Source organism: Gallinula chloropus (genome assembly GCF_964237585.1).
Source record: "Gallinula chloropus genome assembly, chromosome: 3".
Lineage (NCBI taxonomy): Eukaryota > Metazoa > Chordata > Aves > Gruiformes > Rallidae > Gallinula > Gallinula chloropus.
Window position 1 is genome coordinate 60,406,029 of NC_140087.1, and position 26,426 is coordinate 60,432,454.

Sequence of the window (26,426 nt, forward strand, 5' to 3'; positions counted from 1 at the left end):
CCTCACGCCCGCAGACAACGGCCTGCCCGAGCACGCTCTCCATGCAGCAGCCGAGGTGCCGAGGGGCAGGGCCGGAGCGGGAGGGGCGGTGGGGTCGGGGCTGGCCGGAGGCTGCGCTCCGCCGCGGCGGGGCGGAGCGGGGGAGCTGCGGCGCCGCCCAGCGGCCGGGAGAGGGCGCGCAGGGGCGGGATGCTCAGCACCGCTCCGCCCCGCTCCCGCCCTCCCTACGCGGGGGGTGGCCGCTCATAGGGCGGCGGGCGGGGCCGCGGCTGGGTGTTCTCTGGGGCGGTGGGCGCGTCTTGTCGGAGAGTTGACCCTCAGCAGGGTCTGTTCGGTCTGCTGCGGGGCTGGAGCCTGGGTTCGGCTCGCGGCTGCTGCTCCCGCTCCTGGTGGTGGAGCCCCCGTCAGGTAAGGGGGGAGTGGGGTTCCCCCTCCGCTCGGTCCCAGGTCGGCGGGAGCATCTGGGGTCCGGCCCTGGCCCTAGTTCTACCCTGGGGCCTCTGCGGGCCCGGGCCACGCCGAACCTTCGGCCCCGGAGCCTCTGTAGCCGTCGTGGCCGGGCAGGACTCGCTTCCCTTCCCGGGCAGCTGCCGGCGGAGCTCGTCCGCCTCCTTGCCCCGAGCCCGCCTCGCTGCAGGGCCCCGGTAGCGCGGGGCCCTGGAGTGCGCTCGGTGGCCGCTGTCCCGCTCCCACGCCGGGAGTCCGGCGTGCGGCAGCCGCGCCCCCCGGCGCGGCGCGTCCTGCTGCTCCGTGCCCTTCCCTCTTCCGCGTGGGAACCTGTCCCGTCCTCCTTTTCCCCGCAGGGAGGTGGCCGGCGGGGTTTGCGGGGGAGCAGCTCCCGGGACGATGCTGCTGCCGGCCTGGGAAATGCGGCTCTATGGGCTCCTCGCCGTGGGCTCTCACTTGTACGCGTTCTACGAAGCGCACCAGGTCTCTCAAAGTAAGTCTGCCGTGGGATGCGCTCGCTCTTGCGGCGCTCGCTGCCCGTGGCTGGCGAGGCTTGAGTTGTCCTCTCAGCGTTGGTTTCTGCGTTGTTTTTCTGCAAGAAGCTTCCTGGCTGCGAACCGGCCCTGTGGAAGGAAGCAGCAGCTGTGTGCCAGCTGGGCTGAGGGCTTTGCCCCGAAGTTTTAATGCCTCAGCTGCTGGGAAGGTCCTTTGCAATGGTGACCTGGCAGTTGGCTGTCAGGGGACTGACCAGGGAGACTCTGAAGCTCAGCCACTCAGAGAAGTTCAGGGAAGTTGAGTTGTTTTCCTGGCTGGTCTTGAGTTCTCTCACCTGCCACCCCAGGGGGGTGGGTGATTCAGAAGTAGCTGTGCCTTCTAGTGGGGCTCCTGGAGAGCCCATGGGGCAGGTGGGTGCTGCCCTGCCTGAAGATCTGGGGCTCCTCTACTGGGATGTCTGTGCAGATTTGGGATCTGTTAGTTTCCAAACACCTGCCTGTGCCTTGTGTAACCTCTTGGTAGCTGCCACAGTGGCTTGGTCTTTGTTCAGTGGGGTGGCGTAGTGCAGAGTAAGAGTGGGGTGTTAAACAGTTTTGATGCAATTTGTAGATGAAAATAAGCGGTGTTTTGGCATGTGGGTATTTGGAAGGAAATGAAAGTGCTGTTATCTAATAAAAGTATAGCTGGAGAGGCTCATTAGGGAAATGTGTTAGGCTTTAATCTCAAGGTGTTCTACATTAATGACCCTACCTGGCTCTCAACAGTGCTTAAGAGAAGGACAGGAGTGCCAGAAAGGCTCTTGCAGAGCAGAGAGGGCAGTGCTGCATAAATTGGGTACAGGGCTGTGCATCCACATGTCTCACAGATCTGCAGAGGTGGCAAAAGGCTGCATGGGGATAGGGGCTCCAGAGGTGGCTTTGTTCTGGTCGCTGTCTGGTCTGTGTGCCCCTTCTGCTCTGATGGGAGACACGAGGCAGCCCTGAACGGGGCGGGGGGGAAAAGGATTAGTGCAGGTCATGTGTGATGAAAGGTTGGTCGCCATCAGCTACCGTCTCAGTTGCAAGGTGGAATCAAAGCACAGGTTCTGGGCAAATCAGTAGCTTTGTGTCTGTGGGACAGAACCACAAGGCTGGTCAGGCAGCTTGCCTGGTGATGTGTCCCCATAGGCAGGAACAATGTGGGAATGTGTTGTTCTTGAGCAGGAGAGGCTACATCTTCCAGTCTCTTTTCTCTGGCTGCTGTGTCCTTAGCAAAGTTTTTTTTTTTCTTCTCTGCAGAGTATGAAGCTGCAATGGACAGAAGGTTTGGGCTGGAACCAGGGACTCTCTTTCGGGGCCTCAAAAAGGTAGGATGGCTGACTGGTACCAGCATCTTTTATTCTGTGGCAATAATGCTAACATTGTGTCTCCAGGCCTTCTGATGAACTGAGCTTCTGATTTAGCTTCAGAGGTATGTAGTAACTTTGCAGATTTGGATATCCATAGTTAAGTTTAGTTGTTCTGATGAGGAAAAAGCACTTGCCAGGTGTGTCTAGATCTAATAGGTCTATGTGTTTTTCTTTTGCTAAGTCACTCTTGCCTCCTGTTTTACTGTTTGGTCTGAAAAAGCTGTGGTCACCCTTGATATTTCCTGTAGCCTTTTTCCTGTCACTGGGTGGTTTGGATAATGCTTAACATCAGTGGACGTGTATTTCTCTCTTGTAGTTCAGCACAGAGAAGAACACCTGTGAGGTATAAGGGCTTAAAGAAGGATGGTTGGTGTTTAAAAATAAAAACCAATTCCCCCTCCCCCCCCCCCCCCCCCAAAAAAAAAAAACCCAACAACCTAGCACCCCTCTAACCTAAACCATCCAGCCTCTCCCCTTGCTTGCCTTTGACTTGGTATCTTTTCAAAGAAGTGCAACTAATGCAACTAATACTGAGGATGCTTTACATGAGACCAGGAATGGATGCTTGTAGTAGTGTTTAGGCCCACCATCACTGCTGGTAAGGTGCCCTTGATATCTGCTTTCAAGAAAGCTGTAAAGCAGTTATGGAGGTAAACTTCTAGTGGTGCTCTGGGATGTGGGACTACCAACTGATTCCTCTTCCCTAATTTAGGTAAAAACACCTTGTCTCTCCAGCTGACCTGACTTGACCTGATCCCACCTAGAGTTTGTTGAAATAAAAAGTGAAGCTTCTCTTCCAACAAGATGTCTTTTCACTCAAGCTCTTGATTTTTCAAGGCAAAACAGAGCTGGTCTCAGAATCCCTCAGGAGAGGTGAGGGGTGTGTGCAGGGAGGGCAGTACTTTTGCTTCTTTGTTGCCTTTCTTAAAAGCTCTTTCTTAAAAGACTGGCAGAAGTTGAAAACAGGAAAATTCCTGACTAAACTTCATGTGAGTTAGAAGTATAGTCTAAACCAGGTTTGTTTTTCTTTATAAAGGGGGAAAAAATCTTAAAAGCAAAAAGATTTGGGCAAGTAGAGGTGTTAATTTGCTGGTTTTGAAGAGATGGTCAGTAAAAGGAGTACTAGACGAACTTGTTTTCTCAGAAGCTTCCTGATGGGGAACCAAAGCAAGTATATGTTGGACTGGGAAGCCCTGAGAAGTGGGACCCTTTGTTCCAGGTTGCGTCTCTGTGTAGTTACCAGCCTGTTCCTCGTTTTCCAGGGAGGAGGTATGGTGCTTTCCTGTCTTCGTGGTCAGAAAACTCCTTGTGGCATTTGCAGGGAATGGCAGTGATTGCTGCTTGGTCAGGTTCAGTGCTAGTGTGGGGTGTAGGAGTCGTGACACTATCTAAAGCTGTTTTTCTGAATTCCACACCTTTGGAAGCTGGATGTAGCTGTTGGAGTTCACTGCTGTAAGTGATCAGGATGCACTGCTGAAACAAGGTGTTCCCTGGGTGTTGAGTTCTGTGGTGGTGTGTAACAGACCTAGTTTGTAATGGAGATGTTTCCTTGTTCTGTGAGAGCATGCTGTTATGGCCAGATATGCATACTGACCAGTTCCCTTGATGCCTCCAGGACCCCATGGACTTTGAGTGGAGCTACTGGATTGAGTGGGGAAGGGAACGTATACTGTGGCTTCTGGCTGGTCACCTGCTGGTATCACAAGTATCCAGAATCTTGGTGGAGAAGGTATGTATGGATTTTCTTCACAGCAGGGAGTTTCTGTGGGTGACAGCTTACTCTGGGCATGGGAATCTAGTATCTGAAATCCCATTCTGTGGGGCAAACTGTGTGAGTGGGTCTGTAATGCTGTGGAGGAGAGAGCGAGTACATAGCTTGCCTTAGGCCTGTGTGTGGAGACTTTAGCCTCCAACCCTTGAAAGCATATGCTGTGTTGTGAACCTTTTGTCACTTGCCCTGGACAAGAGAAGGTTGTAGTTACTCCTTTCCAAGGCTGTGAAGTGGAAACTGCTCTGGTTTTGGCATGATTGCTAAAAGATTGTGTGATTGTGGGGAAATGACTGGCATGTGGTGTCACACCTGATAGTTTGGGAAAGAAAAGGGGAAGGCTGTGTTCCCCTACAGATCAGGGAGGCTGTGGACTTAATTTCCTTTCCGTTTTTATGCATACAATTGGGTTTCCCTGAATTGTTTCATATTGTTGTTGACTGCATTTGTTGCTACTATAGACCCTGTGTTGAGTATTGAGTACTTTTTTTCTTTAGAAATAATTAAACTAAAAATTGTTCATTTTTCTTTTTCAAACAGTATAAACCGTGGTGCTTGATGGTGTATGGAATGGCTGCCTGCTGGCTGTTACTGGGAATCAAAGGCTTTGCTGTCATTTTGTTTCATGCAGTTATTTCATTTGCAGTGGCTCAGTTTCAGCTGTCACTCCTGACATGGATGTGCTCCCTTATCCTGCTGTCCACTTTACGCATACCAGCTGTGGAAGAAGCCAAGGTAATGTGAGAAGGAATAATTAAGCATCAGATTAATTATGGTGGTGTTTGTCCGTTATGGCAGCTATCTTTATGACAGAGTCCTGTCCCTTCAGTTGATGTAAGCAGAGGTTGGCTTGAAAAATTTTAGGCAGTAGAGCTGCATTGACTCATGTTGGAGCATCTCAAGTTAGAAAATTCCTGTTTCTCAGTCGTGCTGGCTGGTGCATTGAGGTGAAACATGTCAGGCAGTACTGCAGTTCAGTAGAGCTGGAGTATGATAATACTTTACTAGTGCACTAGTAAGCTAATTTCTTTTTTGGAGCTGTGATCATACCAGTTTAAAGTGCTGTTTTTTGATTCATATCCAGAAGTTTAGTCAACCCTGCCTGTACTTTGTTGGTGTTTGCAGGCTTCTGAGAACACTGAAAGGGAGAATTTCTCCAACACTTACTAGATGAGTTGCTTGCTCACAGCTGGCTGGTGCAAGCTCAGTTTTGCTCTTCCTCTGATGGCTTTTTCTGGGCAGTGTGGATTTTGGAGAAACTGCTGCTCAGTCATGAGAAAATGTCCTTATTGCATTTACTTGGACTAAGGGGAGAAACTGGATGTGTGTTATGAGGCTTATTCTGATGCTCAGGGGAGGGTGGAGGGGAGATGAATGGGTAGGGTCTCTTCATGTTGCATAGGCAGATCTGTGTCTTCCTGAGAGGAGGAAAGGGCTGCAATACAAATACAATCAGCCCAACTGTCTGCTGATGTTTCCAAGGTTTTTGTGATCATGTTTTAGTTGTTGGAAACAGGTGTGAGGGGGAGTGTTAAAAACTTGATTAAAAGGTCAGTAACATCTTTTTGGGCTTTTTTTGAGTGACTTATTCCCTCCAGATCTGAAATGTGACATTGGCTTCAGCTGTAGCAATCCCTTGTCAGTAGTTTTGGATATTGTATTACCAGCCCAAATTCAAGGGGGATAATGGCATTCCTGTAAGAAACTCTTAGCTTAATAAGCTTCTGAAGTCAATCTGTTGTCTCTATGCTGGTTGCAGCTCTGGAAGCCTTTCCCCCATCAATAGCCAGTGCTTGTTCTTGATGCATTAAGTAGTGCTGTTCACTTCAGATGTCCATTCCAGGCACTTACTGCTCACTTGTAGTTGCTTTCTGCTGATAGTGACCCCGAAAGTTAGAATCTGCTGTCTGGCCATATAGAAGACAGTGTTATGTAGTTGTGATCTGGCTTTTTTTGTCTTGCAGAGAAAGTGGTATGACACAGAAAATGAGTATTATCTGCTACTCTTCACAGTATCTGTCCGCTGTCTCTTCTGCACTAGCTTCAGCTTGGAGTACTGCTGGCATGGACCTGCCCAGAAGTCATCTCATTCATTCCTGTGGATGCTGGCATATGTGTTTTACTATCCCATGTTCCACAATGGACCCCTTATGAATTTTGATGAGTTCAGTAAACAGGTAACAGGGCTTTTAAGATCCCACAGATTCTTCAGTGTATCTACACTTCAGGTGAATTGGGTGAAAAACCTTTGAAGTGGATGATCTGTCTTCAGCTGCCAGATCTAGACATAGGTCCTGCACTTGAATAGATTAAGTCATCTTGAGTTATTTTAATACCAATCGTGAGAAAATAGGAAGTCAAACAATTTCATCCTGTTTTCCTTGAAATGCTGTTCTAATGGTGTATTTCATGATGTAGCTGAGTTGATAGTGTCCATTTGCCTACTTAGCATGAGATGAGACTTCTAAACAAAAGAGGTTCCTAATGTTAGTCTGTGTCATGCTTTTCTCTAAGTGAAGTATGCTGCATGCCTGTAGTTAGAACTCACTCTTGGGTGTCTGTGCTTGTAATGCTAGTCATGGCATAGTACTGAACTTGCATGAGGCTGGTAACTAACATTAAGACTATGTTTAGGCAAAATGTGTTATCAAAGTAAGTCTTTACCTAGTGCTTGGGTGGGAGAGAGTTTGGTTAGATGACAGTCTTGGAGAAGATAGAAAGAGTAAAATAGTTTTTGAAGGCTGGATGATATCACATGTCAATCTCTTCCCTTCTCAAATATTTTTCCCTCAAGAAGATACTTTGGGGAAATAAACATGCTCAAAAACCTACAGAAAATGAGTTTTCATGCCTGTATACTTTGATTTCAGTAAAAGCATTTATAACTGATTCTGCCTTGGCAAGTGGGGCTGAAGGGTTTTGAAGCTTGCAGTGTCCAGCAGTTAATTCAGAGTGTACAAAAGAATATGTTTACTGGTGCTATTGGATAAGACCACCTGCACAACCCCTTAACTGAAGCTGAGTGCTCCTGTTGAGGATGCTGGAAAGCAGAAGTCCTGGAGATGGAGACAAACTGCCGTATGGCCCGGAATGTGCAATACCAATGCTGGCAATTGGCATACATTGCCAGGCAAAAATGAGACTGACACTTAATTGGTGGCTGCTTTGAATATCTGGGTTGAAGCAGAGAATAGCAGTTCTCGTCATGGGTTTGAAAGCTTGTTGTGCAAAGCCCTGCAATTAAGTGGCAGTCTCCAAGCTTGCATCTAGCTGCTGCAAATGAACCTTTAAAATGTGTGTCCCGCTTCGTTTGTGAGCAGAGCTCCCTGCATGTTACTGTAATGTGTGCTTGTAATTGAGGGGATTTTGTCCTTGCAGATGGCTTGATTGCTTATCTTGTATGCTTGTTTTCATCTAGTTAAGAGACTGGAGAAGACAATATTGCAAACACAATGACAGGTGTACAAAACACGACCATATTTTTAGGCAGTCTTATGCTATGTGATCATATTCTATTTTACTGCAGAAAGAAGGTAAAATAACAGTATAGCAATGTGTTTCCTATGGTTAGCCAGTGAAAGAGTTTAGGGCATTGTTAGAAGCCTGTCAACTGCAGACCTACTTGCCTGTTAGTTAAATTCTACTTAACTGCCATTTGCTCAGCATGCATTGTAGGTCTTGTTGACCTTAGCAGTGCTATGGGAGAAAAATGAAGAACTGCTCTCAAATAATCAAGCCAATGCAGCTGGTAGCAGTTGGAGGTATTTTAAGAGTAAGCAGTCATTGTTTCTGTTTGATTGTGCTGCTGCTTGGAAAACTTTCTTAGTAGGTGTAGTTTCTTTGAACTTCAGATGACTTGGTGGTATTGGACAGACAGTTGGACTTCACGATCTTAGTGGTCTTTTCCAACCTTAAAGACTCTGATTCTGTGTTTATCTCCAGAGGTTGCTCAGGTTACAGGAATTAAGTCTCATGTCTGGATTCCGTTCAGGTTAACAGCACTTGGTGTTTTGTACAAGTTTTTAGTGCACTGTATGTTTGGCTTCCTGCTGATTTCTGTTGCTTGCTGAGCCTGAGAATGGACAGTCCAGGTTCCCTCAACAGTATGTCAGGAATTTCCAAGTAGTGTAGTCGAACAGTGCTCTTAGTTATAGTAATGAATAGCTAGTGAAACTTAAAAATAAGTTCTCAGGATGAGTATTTGAGTAAAACAGAGTTATGTGCCATGTAATCTCCTGGGATTTCTTCTTTAGATGAGGAGACAAGAAGCCTTCTGTTTGAAGACTAATCTCAGCATCTTAATTGTGGGCATAATTCGTATTTTCTTCTGGTGGTGCCTTGCTGAGCTGATGATTCACCTCATGTATATCCATGCTCTCTACAGCAGCACCCCACCTTTGGAAGCTGCATCATACTGGGCCTTGGGTGAGTATAGAAACAATAGCAGAAATGGTCCTTCTCCCCTCACTTCAAGAACTCCATTCTACTTCTCTCTTATGTGCATCTGTAGATACTCAGGAGTAGTACATTATGGCCTGTCAGAAGAGTGATCTTACAGACTCTTAATACACTGTGAAGGTCCTCTGAGAAGCTTACAGCTGAACTTACTGAGATGCTTCCTCAATTTAAAAATATTCTATTTTTTTTCTTGGTCTAAAGTGTGTGTTTAAACCTTGTTCTAGAGTGGCTTTCCCTCAAAGTTGAAGTGGACACTTAGAAGTTCTAATGCAGGGATGGAGGAGGGGAAATGTTAAGAATGGAAGTTTTTATTGATTTCCTGTGTTTGATGTTTCTAGTTTGTGTTCATGTTGAAAGCTAAAATGACAGTACTTATGAAAAGAGCAGAGGGAAGGAATTGCAACCAAGGTTGCCTGAAAGCAGCAGTCAGTGCCTCTCAGTTATTTCCCTGTTTGTTTTCCCCCTCTGCTCCCTTGTATTTCATTAAAATGCTGAACTGTTGGGGAGAAAAGAGCGCTTATGCATGTAGCATAAAATGGCAAGAGCTTGGGGGTGCTGGTATGTAGGTGGATGTAGGCTACCCCATAAGCCACCAGTGCATGTGGCTGGCTTGATTTTTCCACTGTCCTACGTGTATCACCAGGTAGGAGGAACAAAAGCAGAGAAACCCCAGGCCTTAAAAATTTGGTTCTGAAAATGCCTTGGTGACTGCTGAATTGAAGGAGATGCCTCTTGCTGTACCAGCAAGTAACAGGAATTGATACACACACTGTTATGGTCCTGTCAGGCATTGCTTAGAGAACATTTATGATGACTGGTGTGTGTGTATTGACGCTGGTCAGTAGAGGGCAATGTGTGTGCTCTCTCTCTGTGTACATATATACACACACACTTAATGTTAAGTTTCATAATGTAATTTTTGTGTATAAAAATGTGCAAGACAAGATGGAGAGCAGCAAGTGGGGTTTGCCTCTGGTTCATGCTTCTCAGTCACTGTTTAAAAAGTGGATTCTGAGTTTTTAATCTTTTTAAATGTCAGTTTATAGATAAACTAGTTCCAGGTGTTGTCTGTCTCAAAACTGCTGTGTTACTGAGCATGTAAGTACTGGTCGCTGGATATGAAAGGCTATGGAATTTGGAATATAATATTCCAGCTTTGTGTATGCGACCTCATTTCATCCAGTTCACTTGCAAATGCCTAGTTCTGTGTATTCTGAAGTGCCTGTCAAAGTTAGCACAGTTTCTCCTTGGTTAGTAAAAGTCTCCTTTTGATCTGGATAACCCAAGTGAGCTGTGCTAACAGGTGTTATAAGAAACATAGCCTCTTAAAGGCTCAGAGGGCTTTGTAGCCTGTTTTCACTGTTTTGCCTGTTGAATATCCTACAGTCTCTTTATTGGCTGTGTAACCTGTGTAGATGGTGACTGTGGCACATGCTTTCCCGCATTTTGATTGTACTGCAGATGGAGGAAGTGCTGTAATTGAAGTATCTGAGCAATCTTCTAATTGCAGTGTTATTTGTAACTGGCAGGTCTCAAGGTCATTCACTGGGTGATGAGTGTTGAGGATTGTCAGTGGAAGACTGAAGGCAATGTATGTGTAGTTTGTGTAAAGGCAGAACCTTCAATTCTCTCCTGGCCACCCCTGTTTTCCTGGATTCGCTCCTTTCCTTACACTTCTGAACTTGTGCCTGGCAGTCACCAGGAGAGGCAGCTTATGTTCCTGCCCTGTGGATCAATGAGCTCTGGAAGGATGTAGTCAGTAGGCTGCTCTGAGACAGCAGGTTGCATACTCTGCACATCAGAGTGAGAAAGGAAGTGTTTTACTGCACTATGGGTCTTGGATTTTGGAGGGTTTAAATGAAAAATGGTTGGAATCCTAGCTGAATGGCCCTCTGAACAACAGCAGCTTTCTTAAAACTATTCTCCATATTATTTGGAAGAATCTGCTGGAAAAAAAAAATGAATGTTCCTTATTTAAGCTCTTCAGCTAGACAGTACAAAATGTATTGTTTAATTCACGTTTTGAAGATGTTTAGCTGGATTTCTGCCCACGATATGGGGAAAAGCCAGTTGCCTTCACATTTTCCATGGACTGAATACCCTGAAGATAGATACATAACTTCCTATTGTATTTCCTCCCCTGCTCAGTGCTATAATCCCCCTACATGCCACATACATGGTAGAAAAAATTCTGACATCTTTCTCCTGACAGTCAAATTGTTTCCTTTGAAAAAGTACGTACGGAATACTAAACTTTATATCACAGCAAGCTGTGGTACTGGAGACAAAATGCCATGTGCATTAACAAAATGCTGCATCATATGGGTCTGAAAAGTGCAGTTTCATGCTGAGTGACACAGTTGTACTCAGTTTCCTTAGTGGCCTGTGTTTGGTAGCATTAACAACCTCCAAGAGGAAATGTCAGTTTCTAGTATGGAGGAAAGGGAAGTGGTGAGAGAGAGAGCTTTGATACAGGTGCTTTTAGATATCCAAATACTAACTCATGTAGATGACTTTAGGTATAAACAATTTCCAGTCATCACCCATAGCTTCAGCTCCACTTAGACTTTTCTGTGTAGAGCAGTGGGAACCTTGCTCCCTCTCTGGATCTCGGGGAAGGCATTCAGCTGCACCCTCTGGATAGTGTGAGAGAACACATAATCCATGTGAAATCTTGCACTGGTTGTACTGGTTTGTGTATTCTTTCATAGTGATGGGCTCCAGTGGCTCCGTGGCCTCCCAGCAGAAGATATTACTGCTCTCTGAGACCCACTAGGCACGATGAACACCTGACGGTGCAGTATTAAGGGTTGCTCATGGGACAGGCTTTGTGTTCCTCTAAATGGCTCATTTCTCAGAGCTGCTTATCCCAACACCCCTGTCCTTGCAGAACACCTTGGCTTCAAATCCTTTTTAGTGATGTTGATCCCCTGTGGTAGGAGTTATATGAAAAGCCAGGTAAGAGCAAGCAGTATGGTTTTCCAATGGCCAAATGCTAGGTCCCATGTCAGGGATAGAATGAAGAATGGGATGGGACTGTATCCATGGTGTTTGGGTTTTTAAACTGTGTGTACGTTTGTAATAAGTATGGCCGTTTGGCTTGTGGCAGGGATGTTAATGTCTGAACATGGAATTCATTTAAAGATGTCAGCTGGGCAGCACAGTATTGTTTTTATCCCAGGAAGCTATTATTTGGAGAATGAGAGCGTCTTCTAGGAGTCACAAATAATTGTCTGCTTTCACTGTACTTGTATCTGTGCCAGTAGCTAACTATTCGTATTGAGCGGTGTCAGGGCACTCTGCTTATGTAACTAAGCACCAAATGCAGTGCTTACAGCAGTTCTGTGCTCTTGTCAGTGCTGCAGCTCATGTTGGTAGCATGGGTCAGATTGAAAGAATGGGGTGCTTTCAGAATTAATGGCACAGCAGGAAGGCCTATAGTCCATGGTAATGGAAACCCTGATAATTCATTCTTAGTTTTTAAAGTTAACTTGGATTATTTTGCTGCCTTTGTACTTTACAATGTAAAATGAAGATTTGCAGGCGCTGAAAGTAAAGGCCACTATGGATTCCAGTAATCCAGTTTCCTAGTGGAGTGCAGCATACCAGAATAGCCACACTGGGACGTATCAGAGGTTCATCTACTCTAGTTGAGTAATGCTTGGATGTGGTATGTAGTGAAGCCTTGGAAAAGGAATAAAGGGCAGGTAGATTGACCCTTTCCATCATGTGTTCTCTGGGCTTCTGTAGTTAAATGGCAAATTCACTGACTTACATAGTAACAGGGAGCTCAACAGAACTAGTTGAAATATCTTATATTGAAACAATTCTTTCCTTCACTGTGATGTAGAATATCAATGGTAAAATTCACTCTGGAGTGCGTTCACTTATAAAGAAACTGGAATGGGTGTTGAGTGTTGATAATTTATCTGTGCATTAAGTCTGATTCTGAAAATGTGAAGGTTAAACACTGCCTCCCTTACGAGGCTTCGGGGTTAGCACCATTTACTCCTCTCTGCTTATCTGAATAGAGCTTCATGTCCGCCTCACAAGGTGTAGGGAATGATGTATAGGAGTAACTGCACACGTGTGGTGAGGTTGACATACTGGAGGGAAGGGATGCAATCCAGAGGGACTTCAACAGGCTTGAGAGGTGAGCCTGTCCAAACTTCATGAAAGATGAACAAGAGTGAGGTCCTGTACATGGGTTGGTGCAACATCAAGCACAACTACAGGCTGGGTGGAGAATGGAGTGAGAGCATCTCTGAGAAGGATGTGGAGGTGTTGACTGATAAAAAGCTTAATATGAGCCAGCAATGTGCACCTTGTGGCCCAGAAAGCCAGCTGTATCCTGGGCTGCATTAAAACCAGCATGACCAACAGGTCAAGGGAGGTGACTCTGCCTTGCTTTGCTCTTGTGAGACCCCATCTGGAATCCTGCATCCATCTCTGGGCTTCCCAGTCTGAGAAATACATGAAGCTGGTGGAGTGAATCCAGAGGAGGGCCACAGAGATGACCCAGGGGGCTGGAGCACCTCTCTTATGGAGACAGGCAGAGAGAGTTGGGCTTCTTCAGCCTGGAGAAGAGAAGGCTCTGGGGAGAATTTTTTGAAGCCTTCTAGTACCTAGAGGAGGCCTGCAGGAAAGCTGGAGGGGCTGTTTACAAGGGTGTGGAGTGATAGGACATGTTTTAATGAGTTGAAACTAAGAGGGTGGATTTAGATTAGATATTAGTAAGAAATTCTTCCCTGTGAGGATGATGAGACACTGGAACAGGCTACCTAGTGAAGCTGTGGAGTTGTACATGAAAATGTGTTGTCTAATGCAATTGTTGCTCAGGATTAATCCAGCATATTAATAGATAATGTAATTTGGAAAAAAAATGACTAGTTCTGTATATGTATGTTTTGTTGGAGGTGTCTGATTAAGAGACGTATCTGAGATGTATGCATGTATGATAGTGTTGATTGTTCTGTGGATTTAGTGTATTGGTCTTAACTCTATGCTATTTGTTAGTTCCTGTGAAGCATGCACAAGTTAGTGTCAATTAGCTATCATTGTTTTAATTATTAACTAGGCTCTAGTAGTTCAAAAGGGTATTTACTTTCATGAGCAGTCTGCAAGTCAATCTGGAATGCTATGATCTGTTCAAAGGTGGAGTTTAATCTATAATTGGTGGTTTCATGTCTTGATTTGTTAAAAGAAATATTACTTAAGTTTCTCTTTGAAAGTGAGACCTGTGGAGTAGTCCTTGTAAGTGGAGTGTAAAATGCTGTTTTTGATGTGGTGCAGTTCTCTTTCTAATAAACACATAAATAGGAAATGGATTTATAAATTCATTTGGAGAAGTATGCAGTGCTTTGCTTTTGAAATTAAGGTATATGTGCATCTAAATTGCAATAAAATAGAGTAGTCTGAGATTTGTTTTTTGTTCTCCAGGGTAATGATAATCTGAACAAATATTGTGCATCTTGATGTATGTTTTGAAAACTGGAAATACAAACACAAATCTAAGTTCAGTAAGATTTTATTTGCTAAAAGATAGTTCACTGCTTTATTAAAAAGAGGTAGGAAACTAAACTTTTCATAAGCTTAACTGCAGCCTGAGCTTCTGGATAATATTGACAACCTACTTTTATGACTGCTTTTTTACTGGTGATAACTGTTGATTTATTCAAAGAGCTCTTTCCTGCAAATATTTACTAACTAATATAAATGCCTGCTATAGATGTTTTGGGACTATTCAAGGTAGGTGGTTTTAAGGCATGTCTGTCCTTGAAACAACTTCTGGATTTAAGTAATTAATCTAGCAGACTTGCCTGTGCCTTTATGTTGTGGTTAAACACTAGCTGGTACCTATGTCCCATGGTGCTGTAGCACTGCTGGGGGTTATTGTGATCCACATGCAAGACCTGGCACTTGGCTTTGTTGAACCTCATGCTGTTGGCCATCTGGCCAGCCTATCTAGATCCATCTGTAGGGTCTTCTTTTTCTCAAGGTGCATTTGAGCCCCTTGTCCAGGTCATTAATAAAGATGCTAAAGAGAACTGGCCCCAGCACAGAGCTGTAAGGAGCACCACTGGTGACTTGCTGCCAACTGGATTTAATTCTGTTCACCACCACTCTCTGGGCCTGGTCATCCAGCTGGTTTTTTTACCTAGTGAAGACAGTATACCCATCCAAGCCAAGAGCAGACAGTTTCTCTAGGAGAATGCTGTGGGAAATAGTGTCAAAAGCTTTGTAAAATCCAGATGGACATCAACAGATTTTCCCTCATCCACTAAGTGGATCATTGAGTCATAGAAGGAGATAACATTGGTCAAGCAGGACCTGCTTTTTATGAACCTGTGCCAAATGGGCCTAATTGCTTGCTTTTCCTGTATGTGCCTCATGGAGCACATCATCCTGAGTGTCACTATCTTCTCAGGCACCAAGGTCAGACTGACAGGCCTATAGTTCCCTGTGTCCTACTTCTGGCCATTCTTGTGGACTGATGTCACGTTTGCTAATCTCCAGTCAACTGGGACCTTCCCAGTCACCCAGGACTGCTCATAAATAATGGGAAGTGGCCTGGTGAGAACTTGTACCAACTTCCTCAGTACCCTTGTGTGGATGTCATTTGTCCCCTGTTTGGAAGACAAATGCTAACACTCTGAATGCCCCCTTCCTGCTTTGCCCAGCTTTATATGCTGAGTGTGATGTCATATGGTATGGAATGTCCCTTTGGTCAGTTGGGGTCAGCTGTCCTGGCTTGTGCACCCCCAGGTTGCTTACTGCTGGTGTGCTGTGAGCAACAGAGAAGACCTTGGCTCTGTAAGCACTGCTCAGCAGCAACTGAAACTACCCATGTTACCAACACTGTTTTCAGTACCAATCCTAAATGCAGCCCTTTCCTAGTTACTATGAAGAAAATCAACTCTTATCTCAGCCAAGACCAGCACACCTGACCAGGAGTCCCTAGGCAGCTCTGTAGTTTTGTTTCAATAACTTCATTTTGAGATCTTTGTGTCCATTCAACTTTGTTGAAAATGAAGCACATAGCCTCCAGGGCAGACAATGCAGTATGTGCTTTCCTGCCACTCCTCCACAGTTTTTGATTTTGTTTTTTGCTGCCTGTGTGCTACTGCCAGACTGGCGTATGAAACTGGGCAGCAGGAGTCCCTGTACTAATCTTTCATCATCCCTTTTGTTTTGTGAGCCAGCACCTCTTTTAACTGCTGAGCAGTAGTGAAAAACATCAAGTAATATGAGCCTGGGTATTAACAGCATTGTTTTTCGTTCAAGTAGTGAAATTAGGGTGCTTCCTGTTTCTTGCATGATGCTCTTTTTTTTCAGTGGCCAGAGACTGAAGTAACAGGATTGAGTTGTGACACTTTTTGTTAATTCAGGTGAGTGTAGCAGGTATGAGCGGGAAGTTTGCCCTTAGGTGGGTGCACAGGATGGCCTGGTGTACATGGGATTGCTACCAATGGCTGCAGAGCTCTGCTGACCTGCCAGCTTGTGCAGAGGTGATTTGATGCTGCTGTAGTCATGTTCTTAGGAAAGCTTTACCTGCAGCATGTTCATATTAAAGCTTTACCCAAGGGTGAAGTACAGCATCCTGCTGAGCTCAATAACGCGCTAAGGTCGTAGTAGATCCAGTCTTGGGCCTCTTGTCAGGCAGAAGTGTCCTGCTGTGAAGAAAATGCTTTAGCCTGGTATGTAAAGCTTGTCAATAATGATTCTTTTACTGATTGATTAATGGATCTGGAAACTTGTGATGCATGTTAGGATATCTGTAGCTTGTGCTCCTGTGCAGAGCCATGTTCTTTTGTGGAGTTTTTGATTTGAGGCAATCCTTGTATTTTTGTTTGGTAGAATATATGTAAAGGAGGTAGGAGAAAAGGTATGCCAAAATAAGAGAAAGGATAAACAAACTCTGAATGCCTGATTATTTTGAACCTGACAATATGACCCCAAGTTCTGAGTTGTTTTAAATGTCTGTTTCCTAGCAGACTTGTGCTATGTGTCAGTTACTCATCTTGAAATATGACTGCATATTTATCTGATAGCTGTTTCCGATTTGAACTTGCCCTGGTGCTTGACAGAAACAAGCGTCTGCAATCATTAATGCCATAGGGACATGTAGCTGCCAAAAGGGTGAATTTGGGCTGTTGTGCTCATGATAAAATTGCCTGCTAAATTCCAATTCTTGATTGTGGTGATGGCTTATGGACAGAAAAATGCTGTGAGTGGTTTCTAATACCTGGATCCAAGTATTTAGTTGCTTATAAAAATGGTCTATTTGATAACTTCTGACAAAAAACATTAGGCAGAATTTTGAGAACATGAAAACTAAAAAAGTCCAACCCAAAATTTTAAATACTGCAAATATTGTAGATCCTACCTACCTTTGAAACAAAACTCTATGAAACTTACAAAAAGCAGTTTTGCAATGTTTAAGGTCAATTTTTAAAAGTCTATAAATGTATTTTTAAAGTTTAGGAGAACTTAGAATGTTTTAAGGACTGCAAGATATAATGGAACTATCCATTTCTGTAGAAATCGGTTAACCTGGGCCTTCAAACACCTTGACTGTGAAGTACATGGGTTTAAGATTGAGTACTTCAACTTGTTTTTTTTATCCCTTAGCATGTTTCAGTATAAAAATCACCTTGACTCTGGGTCCTTTGAATCAATTTTCTTGGGAAAAGATAACATTTTTGCAATACTCTTTTCCCTTAGGAGTGTGTTTAATATTCACTTGGTGTAGCTTGTTTCCAATCTGAGGTCATACTCACATGCGTGATCTTTAAGCTTTAAGTGGGGGGGGTGGGGGTGGGGGAAGGGTGATATTATTAATGGATTTGAGAAATTTAGCATTGATCTTGCATTTCTTGCTTTTAATTTGTGTTTTTATATCAGGCAAAGCAGTGCACTTCCGCCTGCTTTGTGCTATAATGGAGCAAATGCAGAGTGGCTGGAAGCCTCAGGTATGCAAGAAGGTTTAAAGCCTGCAGGGGTTGCTAGTGCAGCCTGTTGTGTGGCTGTGAATCCTGCCCTTAGGTTTCCATGCATGGGTAGAAATCTGATGCAGCTGGGATGAGTTGAAGACCAATGAGAACTTCACCTCCATATTGTGATAGGGACTTTCACGTTTCTGGTATGAGTCTCAGAACTGCCCCATGAGGAGTAGCTGGTGTGTGCCAGGTAATGATCGGTGATGTGATTTTTTTTAAAATGCCAGTGCTCTCAAGCTGTCTGCTCTTTAACAATAATGAGGATTTGTGTGTATGCTATTAGACATAGCAAAAATGCTTTTTTTCCTCCCCTGAAACTTGTGTATTATAACTCTGTACCTGAGAACTTGGAATCTTTCACTATATTTAATACATGTTGATTTTTGGGACTCAAAAGTGGTAGCCTGTCTCTAAACCTGTTTTTTCCATCATGAATGACCACAGGGATTTGAATTTACCAGTGTACAGACAGCTGTGATCATCATAACTGGTTTGTGTGGGTGTCTGTATTCAGCTCTGAAACAAAATTTGTCAGAAAGAAATGAGAAATTGAGATGGGGAATTAAAGCAAAGTTGGCTGTGTAGATGATGTAGCAGTAATCTAATGTGTAGCTGATTGGCTAGTATCCAAATCATGCTCTTGATTTGTTTTCCTTTGGGGAAGAATGCTATTGAGTAGTAGATGACTTTTTCCCCCCGAAGGAAAACACTGTAAGCTTCACATCTAGGTATTTTGTTCTAACACCACTTTCCTTGTAGGGCACAACTGTTTCTTATATCATGCATGTGGATCATGATATTTAAACGAAATGTTGGATTGAGGCAGCCAAGTGCTGAAGTTTCACCCAGAGTTGTTATATATTAGATGAATTTTTAATGCTTATCTTTTGGTTGCCATTCATAGTATATCCATTAGTTAGTAGAATGCAAAGGGGATGCTTTGCCAAAAAAAGCACAAACGATGTAGGATTTCAGGGGCTTGTACTGCTGGAGATGGTTTGAGAAAAGGTCTCCAAGGAAAGCCTGCTGGAAGGTACAAAATTACGTTGGATATCTAAAGTACTCCAGTCAAATCACAAGCTAGTTAATATCAGTGAGGGAAAGCAAATCCCTGGAAAGGAAGAAGATGTAAGAATTGCGTTTCTATTTTTTTAATCTTCCAAATTATTATTTTGCCTCCTGGGGTTAAATTTTCCTGCTGTCAGGTGGAAAAGTCCACCAGTCAGTGGAACTTTACAGAAACTGGTGAGAGTTCACTCAAAGGTGTTGGCCTCTCCCTTTTTTTTTTATTGAATGCTTTCATGTGATTACTGGTCAAATACCATTTTGTTCAGCAGAAAACATTTAGAATATTAATGTGAATCATGTTACTTTATAATGTGCCCTAAGATTGTTACAGGTGAGTAAGTCTGAGAATACCCAGTATGACTTGCATCTCAGACCTGTGCAAGATGCAGCTTTGTGCTGCCCACCAGGTTAAGCTATGAGCAAACACACAGCTAAAGCTGCTTCTTCAGGATTTGGGCAGCTAAAGCATCTTAAGGAGACTTTTGTCCTGGGGGATTGCAAAGTATTAAGTATTATGCCAAATGGAGTTCCAGTCTTTTATGGTTTTGGCTGCAGCAGGAGGAATCTTGGGGAGGTATTTGAGGGATGCACAAATAACCTGACAGGGCCTGGGATGTTTGTGGGTTAGGGTAAGTTGCCAAGATAACCACTCTTTATACCTGTTCTGGATGAACAAGGGAAGAGTGGTGGTCTGGGTTTTTCTGCAGAGATGAAAAATGTATTGTCCCTGTGATAAATGTTTAGAGTGTTTTGCATTTTAGCTCAATGTAACTCAGTATTTATTTCATAGCAGTCAATACCCACAGTCAAAAGATTTTTGGAAACAGAAGTATAGATGCTTGCATAGATGCTTGGCATGATGGTACTACTTTGTGCATACCTAATGTCAAAATTGCATGTGATTGTACTAGAACTGTTGCTAATGTAGGTATTATAATGCCCCATCAACTGACAATTCTTGCTTTAATTCTTTGAACTTTAAATAATGGCTGTTTGGATGTGATCAGTATTAACAGGCTTTAAAAGTATTTAAAGACTTAAGGTATAATTTTTTTTTAAACTTTTTTTCTTTTAGGTGGCTTGGCTTTAGCTCAAGTACTATTTTTTTATGTGAAATACCTGGTTCTGTATGGTGTTCCTGCCCTCCTTCTTCGAATGGATGGACTAAAGCCTCCAGCTCTGCCTTGCTGTGTGAGCCTGATGCACAGCTTCACTAAAATGTGGAGGTTAGTTGCTACTGCTTTTCAGACAATGTATTAGTGATACAGTCAGTGTATAAGAACATGCCTGTGTGTGTCTCCATGGTTGCATACATATTTGCTTTCATGTCCTCATGCAGAAGAAATAAGGTGCAGAAAACAAATGCACTGTTAAAAATTATTTGAGCTACTAGCAAATGCCTTGGTTTAAATTCACTGTCAGAGTTTGAACTGAACGTGGGACTTAGAGTTAAATCTGTGGGTTTTTTAATCCCAAGAGCAGCATCTCTTGGCCTGCTGGCCCTTGCAAGCAAAGCTGTGAACAGCAGCTTTCCCCCCTCCTTTTCCAGTTGTTATTCCATGGAATCTGTGTATTGCTCTAGAGGTGCCAAACAAAACTGAACTTCATCACAAACAGCAATGATGCTGCTGTGTCAGGTAGTTGTAACAGCTGATGTAAAGGTACTTTGAGCCTGCAAAGGTGCTTGGTATATCACAGTAAAAGTTTTGGGTATTCTTTAAAAATATTCATGATACTTATGAAAATTGAAACGTATCTAAGCAGAAAAGTTCAATTACCTTTTAACAGGTAACTCACTGTGTAATGGACCAATGTTCTCTCCGGTCCTCTTGTTAATGTATTTCAAAGCCCCCTTTTTATTGTCTGCCACAGTACTGGCCAGCCACAGCCAGACAAATTTTCTCCCTTCAGCGGCAAACAGTGTACCTATAATCCTCCAGCATTGCCTGGCCTTGCTTCTGTTGGTGTTATGCTTTCTGCCTAAGCTGTAGAATGTCCCTGTTCAGCTAAGTCAGCCTCCTGCCCCACCTGATTTATTTTTGATGTTTTGGAATGGCCTGTTCCTGTGCTTTTAGAAGGTGATACTTAGTGACCAGCATTGATTGATTGATTCCAATGTCTCCAAAAGCAGTTTCCCCTTGAACCTTACTAAATAGTTCCCTGAGCAGCCCAAAATCTGCTCTCCCCATATCTAGTGTTGAAGCTTTGGAGGCAGTTTTCCTCCTCTCACCAAAGATTTTGAATTCCATGACTTTGTGTTCATTATGTCCAAGACGGCTGCCTACCTCCACTTCCCCCACATATCACATAAATTTACTGATGCAGCAGGAGGAAGAGCTTTCAATCATGAAGGTAAGAAAGACAACACAGCTTGTCTAAAAAAAAAAAAAAACAAAACCCCAACAAAAAGCAAATTAGGTACTCCATTTCCCCCTTTATGGCACTAAATAAACCAAATTGTCTTCATTCAAACTTCTAAATAAAAAGGTTTTAATTAAAAATGAGTTGCCAACTTTATAATAGATTCTGCCTTATTTGCATTTTATTTAATGAAGACAATCTCTTGCATCAAACAATAGCATCTTGTTTACTGTCTCAAGACACAAACAGGTGTTGAATGTTACTGTGGTTTCATTTACCACGCTATCGCTCTCTTGCTAGATACACAGTTGTATGGCTAATAAATGCATGAAACTATTACTATCAAAAGCTTCATTATAGCTGTGAAAGGGAGGTTCTGAGCTCCTGATTTCCAGATAAGCCAGCAGTTCATTAACACCCAAACTTAGTTTTCAATGTTTGTTATCTTATTTGTCACAAGGAATTAAATTTTGGGTTGTTCTTGTTGCTGAGGGTAATAGTAAGGTAGGTAATGAATTGTGTAAGAGGAAGCAGTGGTGTTGAAAGCTTGTGAGTATTCTTAAAGAGTTAGTTAAGACTGGTATCTGCAGTACAGCTTCTCAGGTAAGGAGCAAAGTGTGTAGTGCAACTGGAGAAGGTTGTGCTATTGCTGAAACTTGTGAACTACTTCAATGTGGGAGGTTACTGTAGTGGAGGAGTAAGGGTGGAGAGACTACAGAAACACTGGCTAGCATGTAACTAGATCCTGTGTCAATTTTGACTTACCAGTGAATGTCAGAGCATTCCACAAAGCTTGTCAGGTTGTAAATTAAGACATGCTTAGCATGTGCTGTTCATGGAAAAAAGATACTGCTACTGTTATTGTTTCCTTACTATGTTATGGTGTGTCAGGTGCTCTTATGCGAGAATGTTGGACATGTTAAGATGTGTTTTGATATACCATGGGAACAGTGTAGTGTAAGAAACCAGCTGTCTGTGGTTATAGTCCAATAAGATTTGTGAAGAAGCACAACTCTTCTGCCTGTCTACCTTAAAATCTGCACCCTCCCAAGTATCTTATCCCAAAATAATTTTGGGATAAATTATGCTAAAACTTTGTGTGTTTACTATAGGCTAGATTCAGCAAGGGTAGAGGTTCTTCAGGGTGACAATAAGTCATATTTGAAAGGTAAACTTCACAAGAAGCAATCTCAACTGGAATAAAGATAATGGAGTTGAAGACATGCTGCCAGATGAAACCAAAATAATGCAATAATAGAGAAAGATCTGGCCATTTTCAACTACTGTCCTATAAGTTTTATATTCCACCTTGTATTTATGACCCTGAGTCTTGACATGACAGGAGTCTGGCATAAGTTATTCCTGCATCCTGATAGGTGGACTAGGAGGGCTGTTTGACATATTGGTGTTTATATGTGTCTGTACATGTGAAGTTTAGGCCACAGATATTTTGGTGACAACCATAAATGGCATCAGGGTTATGATTTGAAAGAAATTTCTTCCAATTCAGTCTGGTTTTTATCTACTTCACTATTGCAAGGGCATGGCTTGCCTTGTAGGGGGGAACTGGTCTGAATGCAAGGTCTTGGTGAATTGCTCTGCAGTGATTAGCCTACAGCAAAATTTTAATCTGTATCATCAGCTGTAATTAATGTCTTAGAAAACGGATCTGCAAATGAAGATGTCATCTGTATCTGTCTCTTCCTCATGCTGATACATTTTGTCTCCCTTCACTGTTTTGGAAATGGTTCCTTGTGTATGTTTATGACCTTACAAGGCATTTTTTCCCCTCATTATTTTTTGGGGCAGAGACAAGTCTGATATTGGTGCTGTGTGTGAGTATGAGCACAAGAGATCACTGTGACCACATGCAACAATTGTGGAATGATGAATAGAGAGCAAAAACTTACCATCTCATTTCTGGTTTAAACACTTGATACTATTTACATCTAATTGCATTTTCTTAGTTTGTGGTGAGGACTAGAATAGATTTTTAAACAAGGAAAATGGGTTTTCTGACCTACAAGGGGGGGAAGTAATTAAGTCTGTTTTCACCTGTGCTTCTCACTGTCTCAGCCCAGTTTATCTTGTACCTCCCTTTAAGCTTCTAACCTTTGTATTAGAATAAATATTTTTGGGAGTTAGCTTAATAAATCAAGAGAAGAAAGCTGCTGGAAGGGCTTGTGTTAAGATACCGTTAAGTTAGTAATTTAGGCAAGATCAGAAATGGTGTTTCTGTCAATGCTTGGGGAGCTTGCCTCTTTGAATTCCTAAATGGCCAATATGTGGCAGAAGTTAACACAGCCATAATTGTTCAACTGTAACTACTACAGCCCTGTGTGTGTCAGGGTGACATCCCTGCCTCTGGGCTCAGAAACATATGCTGTTGTAAGTTTAATGGCTTGTACTGTAGCAAACTCCTGTGGAAGGCTCTTGTTTTCTGTTTGAGTGTAGTAGTGGTCTTTTGTGGTGTTCCTGGATAAGCTAGTGGTCTGAAATTTGAGATAACAGATTTTCTTCCTAAATCTCTTCTTTCTATGAGTTTAATTTTCAGTTTATATGCTAGTAAGAACAGCAAATTGTTGCCGTGCAGCCTGTCATTTAGAGGTAATTACAGGGGGGGAAAAGGAAATGCTAAATGATGGGTTGTAAACACCTTTTCATGGCAGGTACTCTCAGGAGTCAGTTATCCTTCAAAAACTTTCAATACCTGCCTCTACTGCCTTCATGTAAAGGAACTCCACAACTCCATGACAGTGTGAAGGATGAAAGCAGGATTCACCCAGAGCCTGCTAGAAACTTGAACAGCATGCCCAGATCTGTGGCCCAAACCTGCTGCCCACCTTGCTGCAGAAGGGGTTACAGCAGCAGCAACAGCTGCTTCCCAAAGCTGCAGGAGTACCTGCACTGGGATTTCATTCCTGGGGAGAAGGTGCTGTCTGGGGATCAGAGCAGGGATGCAAGGCCAAGACAGCTTATCCTATGAGCAGAGGGTGTTTTAAGTGTACACATGCACACACCCTTGCCTGCTCTGATGAGCAGCAATGGTGAGCTGGTGACAACAGATGAGAAAAAGGTTGAGGTTCTGAACAACTTTGCTGTGGTCTTCACTGGCGACCTCTCCCCTCACCGTGCTCAAGTTGACGGCCCACAGGTTAGGGACCAGGAAGAAAGAGTCCCTCCCACTGTAAGTGAAGATAAGGTTTGTGAACATTTGAGGAACCTGAATGTACATAAGACTATGGGACCTGATGAGATGCATCCCAGAGTCCTGAAGAAACTGTCTGATGTAGTTGCACAGGCCCTGTCCATTTTATTTGAAAAGGCATGGCAGTCAGGTGTAGTCCCCAGTGACTGGAAGAGAGGAGAGGAAACATCACAGCCATTTTTAAAAAGGCTAAGAAGGAGGACCCTGGAAACTACTCACCTGTCAGCCTCACCTCTGTGCCTGGGAAGATCATGGAATAGATCCTCCTGGAAGCTATGCTGAGGCACATAGAGGACAGGCGGGTGATTTGAGACAGTCAGCATGGCTTTACTAGGGGCAGGTCCTGCCTGACCGATCTGGTGGCTTTCTACAGTGGAGTAACTGTATCAGTAGGCAAGCGAAGAGCTATGGATACCATCTATCTGGATTTCTGCAAGGCCTTTCACATGGTCTTCCGCAACATCCTTCTCTCTAAGTTGGAGAGACACAGATTTGATGAGTGGATTGTTCAGTGGATAAGGAATGGCTGGATGCTCACATCTAGAGGGTGATAGTCAATGGCTCAAAGTCTGGATGGAAGACTGTGACAAGCTGTGTTCCTTAGGGGTCTGTACTGGGACCAGTACTATTTAATATCTTTATTAATGATATTGACAGTGGGATTGAGTGCATCCTCAGCAAATTTGTTGATGGCACTGAACTGAGTGGTAAGTTTAATGTGCCAGAGGGATGGGATGCCATCCAGAGGAACCTGGACAGGCTGGAGAAGTGGGCCCAGGTGAACCTCCTGAGGTTCAACAAAGCCAAGTGCAGGGTCCTGCATCTAGGTTGGGACAACCCCTGTTATCCTTAGAGGTTAGGAGATGATGTGCTTGAACACAGCCCTGAGGAAAAGGACCTGGGGATACATGTGGATGAGAAGCTGGACATGAGCCACCCATGTACATCTGCAGCACAGAAGGCCAGCTGCATCCTGGGCTGCATCACAAGTGTGGCCAGAGATCGAGGGAGCTGATTCTGCTCCTCTACTCTGCTCTGGTGAGACCTCACCTAGAGTGATGTGTCCAGCTTTGGAGCCCTCAGTACAAGAAGGACATGGACCTGTTTGGAGTGTGTTCAGAGGAGGGCCATAAAAATGATCAAAGGCCTGGAGCACCTCTCCTGTGAAGACAGGCTGAGAGAATTTGGCTTGTTCAGCCTGGAGAAGAGAAAGCTCCAGGGGGAACCTTATAGCATCCTTTCAGTCCCTGGAAGGTGCCTATAAGAAAGCTGGGGAAGAACTGTTCATGAGGGCATGTAGCAATAGGACTAGGGGCAACAGTTTTAAACTAGACAAGGGAGATTTAGGTTGGATATTAGGAAAAAAATCTTCAATATGAGGGTGGTAGATCACTGGGAGAGGTTGCCCAAAGAGGTAGTGAAGATCCCATTCCTGGAGATACTCAAGGTCGGGTTTGATGGTGCTCTGAGCAACCTGATGTCCCTGCTACTGCAGGGAGGTTGGACTAGATGACCCCTAAAGATCCCTTCCAACCCAACAGATTCTATTGTTATGTGATCCTGTGAGAAGTAACACAGCTGTGCAGATAAGACCACACTGACTCCAGCAGTAATGAAGGGAAGACTCCTCCTTAGAAGGGCTATGCAGCTATGTGCAACCTTTAAATGTTACACCTGCGTGCCAGCATTGGAATACTTAGGCTGCTTGCCCAAAAATTGGGCGTTTAATTGCAGAGTTAGTGCACATTTTTTAGTAGTAGAACAACTTGGAAACAAGTTGACAAACAACACTGAGTTACTTGTGTTTTCTGCTATTAACTGTTGTGATGCTGAAAGCCGGGCATTGATCTGTAACACGTCATGTTTAGCTAGTGTGTCACCTGAATGTATGGGAGATGCTTTAATTCTGGCCTGGTTAGTCATGCTTTCACTGCTGGAGACAAAAGAATTAACTGCTTTTGACGTCAGCCAAATTAGTGCATGGTGCACTTCTTATCTACCGTACAGCTCTATTTGTTGGTTATATTAAGGCTTTAAAAAGGCTCCTTAAATCTCTTCAGTAGATGAAAAAAAATCTATTATTTGTCTCTTAGGACTGTAAAAAGAGGCAATAATGAAACACCCTAATCCTTCTTGGGTCTAAATTGCATAATTACTTGAAATTTATTTACGTGGTGACTGCTTTGTTACTGGAGTCTGAAATTGCTGGGCTTTTTAAGGAACAAGTTAAAGCCA

General features: G+C 43.6%; 1 protein-coding gene across 1 annotated transcript in view; it reads left to right on the forward strand.

The window, feature by feature from the left end:
• Nucleotides 1-846: 846 nt before the first annotated feature.
• Nucleotides 847-26,426, forward strand: part of HHAT (hedgehog acyltransferase) — a gene marked incomplete at both ends in the record, with an annotated part of 151,320 nt that continues 125,740 nt past the window's right edge. The window contains 7 exons of the mRNA XM_084261094.1: nucleotides 847-940; nucleotides 2,220-2,287; nucleotides 3,945-4,058; nucleotides 4,638-4,832; nucleotides 6,062-6,274; nucleotides 8,351-8,522; nucleotides 19,698-19,848. Coding sequence (XP_084117220.1) covers nucleotides 847-940; nucleotides 2,220-2,287; nucleotides 3,945-4,058; nucleotides 4,638-4,832; nucleotides 6,062-6,274; nucleotides 8,351-8,522; nucleotides 19,698-19,848 — 1,007 coding nt within the window. The remainder of the gene's footprint in view (nucleotides 941-2,219; nucleotides 2,288-3,944; nucleotides 4,059-4,637; nucleotides 4,833-6,061; nucleotides 6,275-8,350; nucleotides 8,523-19,697; nucleotides 19,849-26,426) is intronic.